Genomic DNA, 12440 nt, shown 5'->3' on the forward strand with positions numbered 1-12440 from the left:
ACCCAAATACACCCTGAACCGCCAAATTAACCCTTGCACACCAACCCCAAACACACCCTAAACCCTAATATTAACCCTTGTACCCTAAAACTCAAACATCCTAAAATTAACCATGGCACCCCAAAACCCCAAAACACCCTAAACCCTAAAATTAACCATGGCACCCCAAAACCCAACCACACCCTGAACCCCCAAATTAACCCTTGCACCCTAAAACCCAAACACACCCTGAACCCCCAAATTAACCTTTGCACACCAAACCCAAACACACCCAAAACCCTAATATTAACCCTTGTACCCTAAAACCCAAACACACCCTAAACCCTAAACTTAACCCTGGCACCCCAAAACCCAAACACACCATGAACCCCCAAATTAACCCTTGCACGCTAACCCAACCACACCCTAAACCCTAATATTAACCCTTGTACCCTAAAACCCAAACACACTCTAAACCCTAAAATTAACCCTGGCACCCCAAACCCAAACATGCTCTAAACCCTTAAATTACACCTGGCCCCCCAAAACACAAACCCGCCCTCAACCCTAAAATGACCCTGTACGCCCTAAAATCCAAAAGCCCTACAAACCCCAAAACTGTTTATGAATGAAGAATGCCGGGAGGCGCTGCTGTGATTGCACATGATACTTTCTGTACACCCAGGCTGCACTTCCTTCATAGAGTATTTCCATGGAATCCGATTGTTAGACTTATTAGACAACTGCGGACAGACCTGCTCATGGCCCTAAAGAGGAATGGTCTTGCAAAGGAAAACAAGCTAATTTGTAGAAGTCCTTGGGACTGCCGAATTCACTCCATCACAATACTAAAATACATTTGTAAAAAGCACAGCTGCCTCGAACACAATGCCAATGGAGAGCAGCTCTCTCTCACTCTTGCATATCCTGATCCTGAAGCCGGTGGATTCCTCGTGCAAAAGCCTACGCACATCCGGGAGCGCCGGAAGTGACGTTATTGGTCTGCGGCAAGAACGAATACCGTGAGGGCAATGGCCATAATGGACGTTGGATCGGGATCAGTCTTTATTTTTCCAACTACACTTCCAAAGCATCACAAGTTCATCGATTCCAGCGTGTATACTCCGGTAAGTGCTGCAGCTGCTAGGTAGATGTTAGTCCATCGGGGCAAGCTCCACGGATCTGCACGCGCCCATATCCTGGGTCAGCCCCCCGATTCTAGCGCAGCTGCCTTCCTTAAAAAAGAGCCGCAGTCCTCCGCTCTCGGTCCCAGCTGCTCAGATTCCGTCCCAGACGAGCTTCCTCATTTTTCGGAAAGCACGAGTTTTCAATAAGTGGGCCAGACGCAGCTCCAGAAAAAAGGACAATTTCTTTGGTTGATGTGGCACCCGATGCGATGGCTGCACACTTTTCCAAGCTGAGGGTGTACGCCTGACCGGTGACCGGGTGGCCCACTAAGATAAAGGTGTGTGCTTCGTGTTAGTGTAATGAATGCGTTGCACTGTGTGTGCGTGCGTGATTGCGTGTGTGTTTGATGTTTGTCTGTATCAGTGGCGTCACTAGGGGGTTGCGGACCGCACCGGGTGACACCAGTCACAAGGGGTGACACCGACGTGTGGGTGTTTCGTGTCAAGGCAGACTTTGTGAAGGTTAATTTTGCAGGGAGTTTCTATTGGTATTAATTATCACGCACAGCCTTTGTTGGCGCTGCTGCGATGTTTTTGAAAATAACCCAAACAGGTTATGTAGTAAATTTGATAAATCTAGAGGACCCAACCATGGGGGGCGGGGGCGGGGCGTGCGGCGGAGTTGAGAGGGGCGCGCGGCGGAGGGGAGACTCCTTTCTCTGTCAGCTGTGCGCTTAAAAGTCTCTTATAATTAATCACCATCCGAGATGCATTCTGTGTTTAAACAATAATTCACTGCGTTCTTACTCGTGCAGGTTCCTCTTTTTAAATCGTTTTCATAGTTTCTGTTCCCTTCTTTTGCTCCAGTGCAACATCATACACAGGGAATGGCTGTCTCCTGATAATAAGTGCAAAGTGCGCAATGATATGCTTCATGCAAATAGTTGGCCCAATTCCTTCTGTGTTCTTTTATGGAGAAAAGATTCAAGTTATGTCCGACGGTTTACTCTCTTCATTGCTGCCTGAAAGTATTTTTGTCTTGGTGGTTTTTGGTGTGATTCCCAAAGTATTGCATTGTTACTTGAAAGTACAGTAATCCTTTGAACACTAAAGTAGCATTTAATTCAGCGTTGGCATTGATTTTAATACCAGCGCCAGGACACCTCCGGGTAACAGAGCGCTCTACAAATGTGCCAAATAAATAAAAAATACTAGATGGGAAGTTATTCTATTTTTTTGCAGTTTTATATAGCGCCAACTCGACCCGATGGTATTGGAGTGCTTTACATGAGCATCAGTTACATTATATAAGGGCACATTCATATTTTGTAGGCGCAGGGAGATTAAGTGATTGCCAAGAGTCACATGATGTTGTGCTGAAGCCAAGACTTGATCCTGGTTCCCTAGCTCCAAAGTCAGTAGCTCTGGACATTTATTTGACATCGGGGGCCTATGTAGGAGAAAATGCCAGCGCGTGGTGCTATGTCAAATTTGGCAGCGCTGCGCTCCGACATTTTCTAACTGCAGGGATGCGCAGTATTTACAAAAATACGGAGCACCCCTGTGTTTCTCCTAGGGCTGGCGCAAAAAAAGCTGCCTAGCGCCAGTACAGGCCCCTTGCAGCCAAGTTGCAAGGGTGCCTGCGCTGCAGGGGCTATTGTTTATGTGCAGGAAGGGACACTTTCCTGCACATAAACAATCAATAATGGCAATTTGCTGTTTCTATGTGGGCTGCAGCACACATAGAAAGAGCAAACAATGAGGAGAAATAGATAATTTCTTGTTGTGTCACCATTTGAAGACCAGGAATAACCTGGTCTTAGTTTTTGCTCTGCACCGGCTTTGTAAATCTGGGCAGCGTCAAAAAGCAATGGGTGTTGCAGTGGAAGGCCCACAGCAACACCCATTGACCGCCCCTTGGCTGCAAAGGACTGTGGCAGAAAGCGGTATATTTACAAGGTGGAGTTAAGCCACATTAAGTGGCTTAGCACCATCTTGTAAATATGGGAAATGGAGCATGGGAACGTCACTGGAGTATCAAAAAAGTGACGCTACGGTGGCAAAAGGGGCTTGTAAATATGCCCCCCAGTGCGTTGTAATCAGGGATTTATAAAACATAGGACTTTATATATGTTTGACCTCACCCTTAGTCTACATAGGCAACAGATCTTCTATCCTATGCTTTTTTTTAAAACTTCCTCTCCATCTTTTCTCTTCCACTTAGAGGCCAATTTCAAGCTGCACAGTACAAGGATTCCCTAAATTAATGGGCCCGACTCACTGATTCAGACTAGTAATAGCACTGTTGCACCACGCAAATACAATTTTTTTCAGTAAATAATCTTAAAACCTGAGAAAAGTGGGTAAAAAAGTGCATGATTTTCACAATTCCAGGGAAATTATGCTCACATTTAGCATCTGCTTTGAGAAAAGTGATACATTTGAGCAGTGAGGAAAGGTCTGGGGTTCACATGCAGGTCACTGTGTGAGGGTCATGATGTGAGGAGGGTGTTGGAACGGCGGCCAAGTTCTATGGCTGCTGGAGGGTGTGGGTGTGCCCTCTGGATATCAACCATGCCTGCAGGTGGTCTTACAATCCCCTGTGCGTCTGGTGGACCCAGCTCCATGAGGTAACACCAAGTGTGAGTGACAAAACCTTGTTAATGGCCAGGTCTGTGCCGGCCCCCAACTCCTGATCGGACTCTGAGTACTCAGTCAGGCACAGAGCCACCCTTATAGATCCACCCTAATAGAGCGTCATAGGTGTCGGGCTCTTTCTGTCAGTCAATCATTCCGAGTTTTCCGTGCTGCCACTTGCAGAGAAAAAAGCTAAACCCTAACCAATTGTAGTTGAATTATCTGACCTTCAAACACAGAAGTTCTGCCCCAAGATCACAGAAGTGTCTGAGCTGCAGGAGTAATGTGTAGGTGCTCCTCGTCCTAGGGTGGCCAGTACACCCCTCCCAAAAAAAACAATATGCTCCCTCAAGGGGTATTTTTCACCTTAAGAGTGCATTTTAACCAGTAAATGTTAGAACAAAAACACTTTAAATGGGTTACAAAGTTTCCCTGATGATCATAGCATAGTGTGTCGTGGGTGCGGGCTTTTGCAGATTCTTAAAACATGAGCTGGTGGCCTGCATTTCTCTCTGGGAAAGGTGGAAATCCTACAAGGGTGTCTTGCCTTTGAATTCCAGTCCGTTTCCTGCAGCACGGGGGAAGGCGCGTGCTGCACAACAAAATGACGAAGCACCTAGTTCTGCACAATGGTGCACAGATTACTAATATTGCTTCGACCTGTCCTGGTCGCTCCGATTCCTGGATTTTTTAATCAGGTGTCCGTGAGTCACGGAGCGGGTCTGGCGGACTCGGAGAAGGTCCATCGACAGTCAGTCTAAGGGTACCCTCTAGTCTAAGGGTACTGCTGTGACTTTGTGTAAAGTTCCACTTCCAGAAAAATATCAAAGTGACATTAAACATCAGGTATAGCTACATTGATTAATTTACACCCACCCGGTCTTTGCACTGTGCACCTGACAAATCTGTTGCTGTGAGTGAAGTTCATTCTGGCCTTAGAAAAATCTCATGAACATGCAGTGATAAACAGGGATCTCGGCCTTGCATGTACATAAACATGAAATAAAGCTGGCACCAAAAGACTTCGGCAGTGAGACAAGTTATTGCAACATTGCTGATATTTTCAATCAGAATATGTTTTTCCGGACCTTGCGGTCTGTGCAAGGAATGGGGTTAGTCGTGAGGGGGTGACACCATGAGTTACCGCACTGGGTGACACCAACCCTAGTGACGCCACTGGTCTGTATCAGCATGCCTGCTTGTTTATGCACCTTTTGTGTTTGAGCATGTGTATTTTGTGTATGTGTGGTAGTGCGTGCCTGTGTAAGTTGTGGAAAATTGCAAAAAGCCTAAAAAATGTTTTACAGCAAGTTCTTCACCGTAAGGAAAAATAAATTACTGCCCGTGTATTAGGTAGCTAAAGTTTTCGCTTAGTGTTAGTTCGGAAATTAACGCTGGGTACAATGTTGAGATGATTTCTTCTAAATCATGTGACATTCTGCATTTCATCTAAAATGTATCCGTGTCACAAGCACATGAGATTCTTCAAGAGAGATAGGGACACGAAGTACAGCATAAGGTCTTGTGATAATCTGGGACAGTTCCCTCTAAAACTGCCAGGGGGAAACCAAAACATCACATCATACCAGCCTCACGCACGAACAAGCAAAGCAAACTTGATGAAACACTGGTCGCATATTCATTTAATTTTATTTCCCATGACTTTTAGTACAGAGATATACAACATCGGTTGTTTCCTATATGGATGCCTGAAAGCATTTAACATTATTTGCAGCTTATTTGCATAAAGCAAATGTGCAAACGAAGAATATGTTCTGAACAGTAAAACACAGGGAGGTGGAGCGTCAACATAGGAAGGATGACTTGCACAGAACCCACTCCCTTCTCCTGTGAGATGCAGGCCTCGCTTCTGCCAATCAGATTTCTGTTGAGAAGGCTGCAGGCTCCTACTATACTAAGGCCAACAAAATGGCCCCTAATACCGATAGAGCGGAAACGACAGACTCTGGCCAAATCGGTATAAGTAGAGATGTAGTAGAAACGCGGCTTGTGGTATTAGAGTGTGTGATAAAATTGATAACACAAGTTAAAACAAATGAGCACCTTTTAGCAGGCGAAGTCGCGGTTCAAAAGTGAATATTTGCTAGGGTACAGCCACTGCAGTTGACAAAAGACTTTCCTCCTGCCAAAGATGCTAGTCAGTTCTCGGCACTAAATTCAGGAACTGCTGGCACGTACTTCCGTTATCTGGCTTTCGCCAGGTCTCTAGAATAAGGCCTATGCAAACGTGAAAATGTATGCCTTCTGAAAATTAGTTAAAATTATATGAAATTTAATGAAATCCACTTATGTTGGTATCTTGCATGAAAATTGAATGTGTGGGTGGGCATAGCTCACGTTCAAAAGTCATGAGATACACTCGAGCTGCACACAAGAAAATGTCTCCTACGAGACGTTTTCTGCTTCAGTCAGTATAAACTGCGAGATTTTGTAGCCACAAAAATGGATAGGATGTAGCAAATGCCATATAACCCGAAATTTGGAAATTTCACGAGCATTATAAAAAGTTTTCATGTGCCTTCCAGCAACAGAAGAGTACTGGAGCAACATACAATTGGCTCTTCCCTCATTAATATTGATGAGGCCTTATGCATTCATGAGATACAATGTAACCTGTAAGAGAAGAAAAGCCTTTGCCGCCATCTCTGTTGTAGGTTGTAACTAGCTACATGATTTGGTGCAGTTTCCACATTTCGAAAGACTCTACACCAGTGGCATAACAAAGGCCTCTGGAGTACAGGGGGTCCCGAACTCCAGGGAGCTGCTCAGCACAGTAACGTGGCCTCAGAGCTCCTGAGAAAGTCTGGAGGGCAGCCTCTCAATGTGATCTGCAGGGGTCTCACCTCAAGTTTCATTACGTTATTGCTCCACACTATATACAAACATTATTCCTTCATTTAAACTTCTTCGTTATGTAACTTCACCTTAGTGTGTCATTTCAACTGTTAATTTCACGCCCTCCTTGATCCAAGGCATTGCCATACCATGAATCCACATTCCAATAACAAAGCCGTGTGCATCAGAAGGAGAAAAGGACCCCTTGTGTCATTACAGCGCTGCTCACTGAGGAGCACGGTGCCAAGGCACAAATAAGTCTGCTTATCCCTTTTTCCGATGTAGGCTTTTTCTCACCAGTTGATTTTTCACCCTTACTTGCCACAGTCACTCATTTATGCTTGCTGGATGACTTTCCATTTGATACCCCGTCTGCCCACTACCACACATAATTTACCCATCATATCAACGTCTTTAATGCATCCTCTGTCACTTGCCTCTCTCCTTCGCCCCCTCTCTCCTTCGCCCTCTCTCTCCTTCGCCCTCTCTCTCTCTCTCGTTCTCTCTTTCGCTCGCGCTCTCTCTCGTTCTCTCTCTCCTGCGCTCTCTCTCTCTCCCTCCTTCGCTCTCCTTAAGAAATCAGGAAACAAACATATCTATTTTCTCTTTAGAGCCAGCCTGTGTTAAAAAGGAGAAACAAAAGAATAACCATTTCTCCACTCTACTTGGATCAGATAAATCAGATAAGTACCAATGTTCTTCTAAATATGTATACCATCATCCTACCATATACCAGATAGACGAGGATTCTTTGGTTAAATATATCTTTCTTCTCTCATTGTATTCTGTACAGGACGAGAGGCCGAAGAAACTCTGGTGCGAAGAAACAGCTACACAAGCATGTACCTCTGGCGAGGGAACACAGAGGCGAAGGAACCCGGAAGAAGATATCAACGACCTGGGAGAGGAAGACCCGCGTGTCAGGGCTGGAACATGTCAGAGGTGTCCAATCAAGGATCCACAAATTCCTGACTGCAGGACAACAGGACCCGAACAAGTAAGTCAACAACACACAGGGAGTGCAGGAAATGCTAGGCAGAGCTGTGACTTATGCAAAGCACATTCTTGTCCCGGACTTCCCAATTTATTCACACTTCACTCCACCCCGCTCCCTGTCTGCAAATGGAGAGGGTGCGACTGACAATGCCCCTACCCTGCTGTCCTTGAGTCTGAGTATGGAGCTCTGTGCCTGAGCCTTGTTCTATCTAATGCCACTGATGGTGTGTGTTTAGGGCCTTGTTTTTTGTAAACCAGGTTTTCTGTAATTGATTATGGCAAACTTCAGAATTACTTCTTTTAGATGCTGGAAGGAGGATGTAGCGTGGATCCTTGTTCAACAAATTTGAAATGATTTAATATTTGCAGTAAGGCAATTAACATTCAGTCGAGCTGGGATTGTGACAATTCATTATACATTGTGTTGTATGTTTGCATATGTGAGGTTGTATCATAACTGAACGATGACTCCATCATTGCTTAACAGCTGTCTGCAAAGGAACAATAAGAGCAATGGGGGTGCCTTGTAATTTCTTAACAGTTTGTGCTGATCTTGTGCTACAAATGGCATGCAAATCTGGCGCAAAGCCTTGAGTTGGGATTTCATTTGTAAATCTGTAGGTCCAGGTGTGAGGTTCTCAAACTGGATGAATGAGTGATAGCAAACTGCACTTACAAAATATACTGTGCTCGCAGCTTTTATTTAGACTGGATCAACTCCCTAATAATTAGATCAGTTGGTCCTGGTCCTAACACTTGGTAGTAAGCTCCTTTTTTGATTTCTGGTCACTATGCTAGTTTCTTAGACAACTGTTTTCCAAATATGATAATTGCAAGTACAGTTCAGACTCACCCTGGATGCCTCAATGATGGTTTTGTAAAGAAATCTGGCACTGATTACTTTCTGTTTGCAGAGGAAGCTTGCCCGCGTCTAGTGAACAGGACTATTGCCCATGCTTGTTTTAATGCATCTACATTTGTACAGTCTTTATCAAGTACCCCAGCATTTCAAAAGGGTGAAAGAGCCAGAGAAGACACACTGCTACCTAGGGCTAGAACTGTCATTGTGGACCAGGGGCTCATAGTTCATAAGGGAACTTTTTTTTTTCTTCAGCTTCTGGCCCCCTCTTCATCAATGCTTTGCTCTAAGCTGTGCCAAACTTTGACCAAGTGGCCTTAATGTTTCACTTAGGAACCATGTAACCCTAACCATATCTCATCTGGCAGACTGTATGAAATAATGGAATTGGAACTTTTGATAGGCAGCCCAGCCGTATTAAAAACCATAAATAATGGTGGGAACATGATACTGATGTATGTTATTTTGTTTTCCCAGAGTTTATGAAGTCTGTGTGCAGTGCCAACGGCTGGTCATCACTGGACAACAGAAGTATGAGAAGGAAGCTGGCTATAAAAATTTGCAATGCCAGAAGAGGATTAAGAAAATCTCTGCATCTAGAATCAAGCCATGAAGTTGCTGGTTTTCGTTGAGCTATTTGTTATTGTTGCATTAGTCTGGCCTTTCTTCCCCGGATCTTATTTTTTTTCTGGATGTTTTCTCTTGTTTGGTATCCTGGCCCCTGTGGGGCCAAATATGTGCTTTAGATAAATAAAATTACATTGAAACCTCCCTTTTGATAATGTTTTTCCTTTACCACTATTTTGGTTAGTGTTTTGCAAATGGTCACCATGTCAAACAGCGTCCGATAATGCTCTGTACCTCTAAAGAAGGCAAATCCCAGTGAGTCAGGAGTATGGGAGTAGTGGCACATGTTAAGCTGATCTGAATGCAAAGGTATAACATTGCTGCAGGCCACTTCTTTTATATAAAGGTGCTTGTGGTATTTCTGCAGCACAAACATAGCCAAAAATAGCAACTTGTATTTTATACAAGTGTCTACCTCTCACTTTAGAGTTTAAAAAGTAATCTTTCCAATGCAGGACAAATAATCTGAGTATTAGGACCAGATTTAGAGACGTTTTGTGTCTGGTTTGCTTGAGTTTATAATGCAGACCTGATTCAAAATTTTCGGGATTTGCAAACAAGAGCAAATTGGTATTTGGTACAATATTTATTTATTTATTTAACGATTTGTAGAGCGCCTGGTGACCCGAAGGCATCCCCGCGCTATAATGTTTGATTTATCCAGAGGAGAGGGCAGGGAAGAGGGAGGGGACATGATAGACATGGAGTTTATTTAGGAAATAGGAGCGTTTTCAGTGTTTTTCAACACATCCGACATGGGAAAAGTTTCACTTTTGTGTACACATAGTATTTTTTGGGTTATGGAAGGGTACCCTTCCATTACAAAACCTAAGTACCAGAGTAATTGACTTCCATCCTGAAGCGGTTATAGAATCATCCAGGGATAATCATCAGTTATCCTTAAATTGTCTAGAGCCCATCCAGGAGTCATTCTCACTCATCCTGATGTTGTCAGTTTGTATTCGTGGAGTTGTAAAAGGTAATCACTCCCTGTCAGTGGAAGTCATCAGAACACCATCCTAGCGTAGTTTTTGTGATTACAGTAAGAGTCATCAGAACACCATCCTAGCGTAGTTTTTGTGATTACAGTAATAGTCATCAGAACACCATCCTAGCGTAGTTTTTGTGATTACAGTAATAGTCATCAGAACACCATCCTAGCGTAGTTTTTGTGATTACAGGAAGAGTCATCCCATTTAAATAATCGGCCCTGTGGGCAGACTTCAGGATGGCCTGGGATGACGTCCCCAGGAATGGCTGGCTGAAGCCATCCAATGACTTCAGAATCACTCCAGGATGATCTTCCTTTTTGACTAGGGCTGGCATGTATGCTGTCATGGTGTAAACTAGCAACAATGGAAAGCAACCTCCATAGAGGAGGGTGTATGTAATGAGGAAGTTGGTTTGATCTGCCACACCTAATTGTGGCGTCACACGAAGTGTAAATAAAAGTCAACCTGCGTGTATCTGGAGAAGGAGCACGACACAAGGAGTTGTACTGCACACGATTTCAGTGTATGTACCACGCTAGTGTACCGCGCTTGCCGCTAATAGCAGACTACAACAACGTGGTAATGAGAAGCGGGATCCACAATAACAAGGTGAAAAAAATAACAAATCAGCTTTGTTCGGCTTCTGCTCACTCATTGGTGATTATGGTACACAAACACTCATGGCAGCCCTCACAGTGCCAGGCAGTATGCAAAGAACAAGCATTGGCATAGCCAATAGGCCTCGCCTTTGGGACCTTATGTGTTTTTCCAGAACTTTTGGCTATGTTGTAGAGCATGGGTACTCACAAACTTTCTCTCAGGGGCCTAATTTACAGTGTGGTTTGTGTCAGAGGGCCGCACCGGTGGGGGCGGGGTCAGTGGGGGGGAGGGCGGGGCTAGAGCAACAAAAAAAATTGACCATGAGGTTGAACACAGGTCCCTGCAGAAGACGCCTTCGTCCACTGAGCTACACACCTCTCTCTCTCTCTCTCTCTCTCTCTCTCTCTCTCTCTCTCTCTCTGACTCCCGCCCTCTATCTCTCTCTCTCTCTTCCTCCCTCCCTCCATCCCTCTATCTCCCTCTCTCCCTCCCCGGTCTCCCTCTGTCTCACTCACTCTGACTGTCTCACTCCCTCTCTCCTTCCCTCTCCCTTCATCTCCTTCCCTCTCCCTCCTCTTCCTTCTCCCTCCCTCTCCCTTCCCTCTCCCTTCCTCTCCTTCCCTCCCTCACACTGACTCCCCTTCCCTTCCCCTCACTCCCCATGCCCCTATTCCCCCTCTCCCTCCTTCACTCCCCTTCCCTCTCCCTCCCTCACTCCCCTTCCCTCACCCTCACTCCCTCCCCTTCCCTCTCTCCCTCCCTCCCTCCCCTTCCCTGTCTCACTCCTTCCCCTTCCCTCACTCCCCTTCCCTCACTCCCCCCTTCCCTCACTCCCCCCTTCCCTCACTCCCCCCTTCCCTCACTCCCTCACTCCCCTCACTCTCCTTCCCTCAGTCCCCTTCCCTCACTCCCTCCCTCATTCCCCTTCCCTCCCCCCTTCCCTCACTCCCCTTTCCCTCACTCCCCCTTCCCTCACTCCCTTCCCTCACTCCCCTTCCCTCACTCCCCTTCCCTCACTCCCCTTCCCTCACTCCCCCTCACCTCACTCCCTCTTCCCTCACTCCCCTTCCCTCGCTCCCCTTCCCTCACTCCCCTTCCCTCACTCCATCCCTCACTCCCCTTCCCTCACTCCCCTTCCCTCACTCCCCTTCCCTCACTCCCTTCCCTCACTCCCTCCCTCACTCCCCTTCCCTCACTCCATCCCTCACTCGCCTTCCCTCACTCCCCTTCCCTCACTCCCTTCCCTCACTCCCTTCCCTCACTCCCCTTCCCTCCCTCACTCCCCTCTCTCCCTCACTCCCCTTCCCCCTCACTCCCCTTCCCTCACTCCCTCACTCCCCTTCCCTCACCCCCTCACTCACTCCCCTTCCCTCCCTCCCTCACTCCCCTTCCCTCCCTCCCTCCCTCACTCCTGTCCATCACTCCCTCCCTCACTCCCCTCTCTCCCTCACTCCCTCAATCCCCTTCCCTCACCCCCTCCCTCACTCCTCTTCCCTCACTCCCCTTCCCTCACTCCTTCCCTCCCGTCCCTCACTCCCCTCTCTCCCACACTCCCCTTCCCTCACTCCCTCAATCCCCTTCCCTCACCCCCTCCATCACTCCCCTTCCCTCCCTAACTCCCCTTCCCTCCCTACCTCCCTCCCCTTCCCTCACTCCCCTTCCCTCACTCCCTCCCTCATTCCCCTTCCCTCACTCTCCCTTCCCTCACTCCCTTCCCTCACTCCCTTCCCTCACTCCCTTCCCTCACTCCCCTTCCCTCACTCCCTC

General features: G+C 46.5%; 1 protein-coding gene across 2 annotated transcripts; it reads left to right on the plus strand.

The window, feature by feature from the left end:
• Positions 1-741: 741 nt before the first annotated feature.
• Positions 742-9225, plus strand: LOC147709192 (uncharacterized). 2 transcript variants are annotated; one of them, XM_086927772.1, is made up of 4 exons: positions 742-1106; positions 7211-7282; positions 7391-7596; positions 8932-9225. In XM_086927772.1, exons 1-4 carry the CDS (start codon positions 1011-1013, stop codon positions 9065-9067), a joined length of 510 nt encoding a protein of 169 aa, XP_086783898.1. In that variant the 5' UTR covers positions 742-1010; the 3' UTR covers positions 9068-9225. The 2 variants fall into 2 exon arrangements, with proteins under 2 accessions (XP_086783898.1, XP_086783899.1); XM_086927773.1 differs by lacking the exon at positions 7211-7282 and having other exon boundaries at positions 752-1106; positions 7393-7596.
• The last annotated feature ends 3215 nt before the right edge of the window (positions 9226-12440 follow it).

The sequence above is a fragment of the Lissotriton vulgaris genome, chromosome 6 (assembly GCF_964263255.1).
Source record: "Lissotriton vulgaris chromosome 6, aLisVul1.2, whole genome shotgun sequence".
NCBI classification, from domain to species: Eukaryota; Metazoa; Chordata; class Amphibia; order Caudata; family Salamandridae; genus Lissotriton; species Lissotriton vulgaris.

Coding starts and splice junctions, on each gene's coding strand:
- LOC147709192 (XM_086927772.1), top strand. CDS start 1,011: ATGGCCATAATGGACGTTGGATCGGGATCAGTCTTTATTTTTCCAACT. Junction 1,107..7,210: donor ATTCCAGCGTGTATACTCCG/GTAAGTGCTGCA, acceptor TTTTCTCTTTAG/AGCCAGCCTGTGTTAAAAAG. Junction 7,283..7,390: donor ACTTGGATCAGATAAATCAG/ATAAGTACCAAT, acceptor TGTATTCTGTAC/AGGACGAGAGGCCGAAGAAA.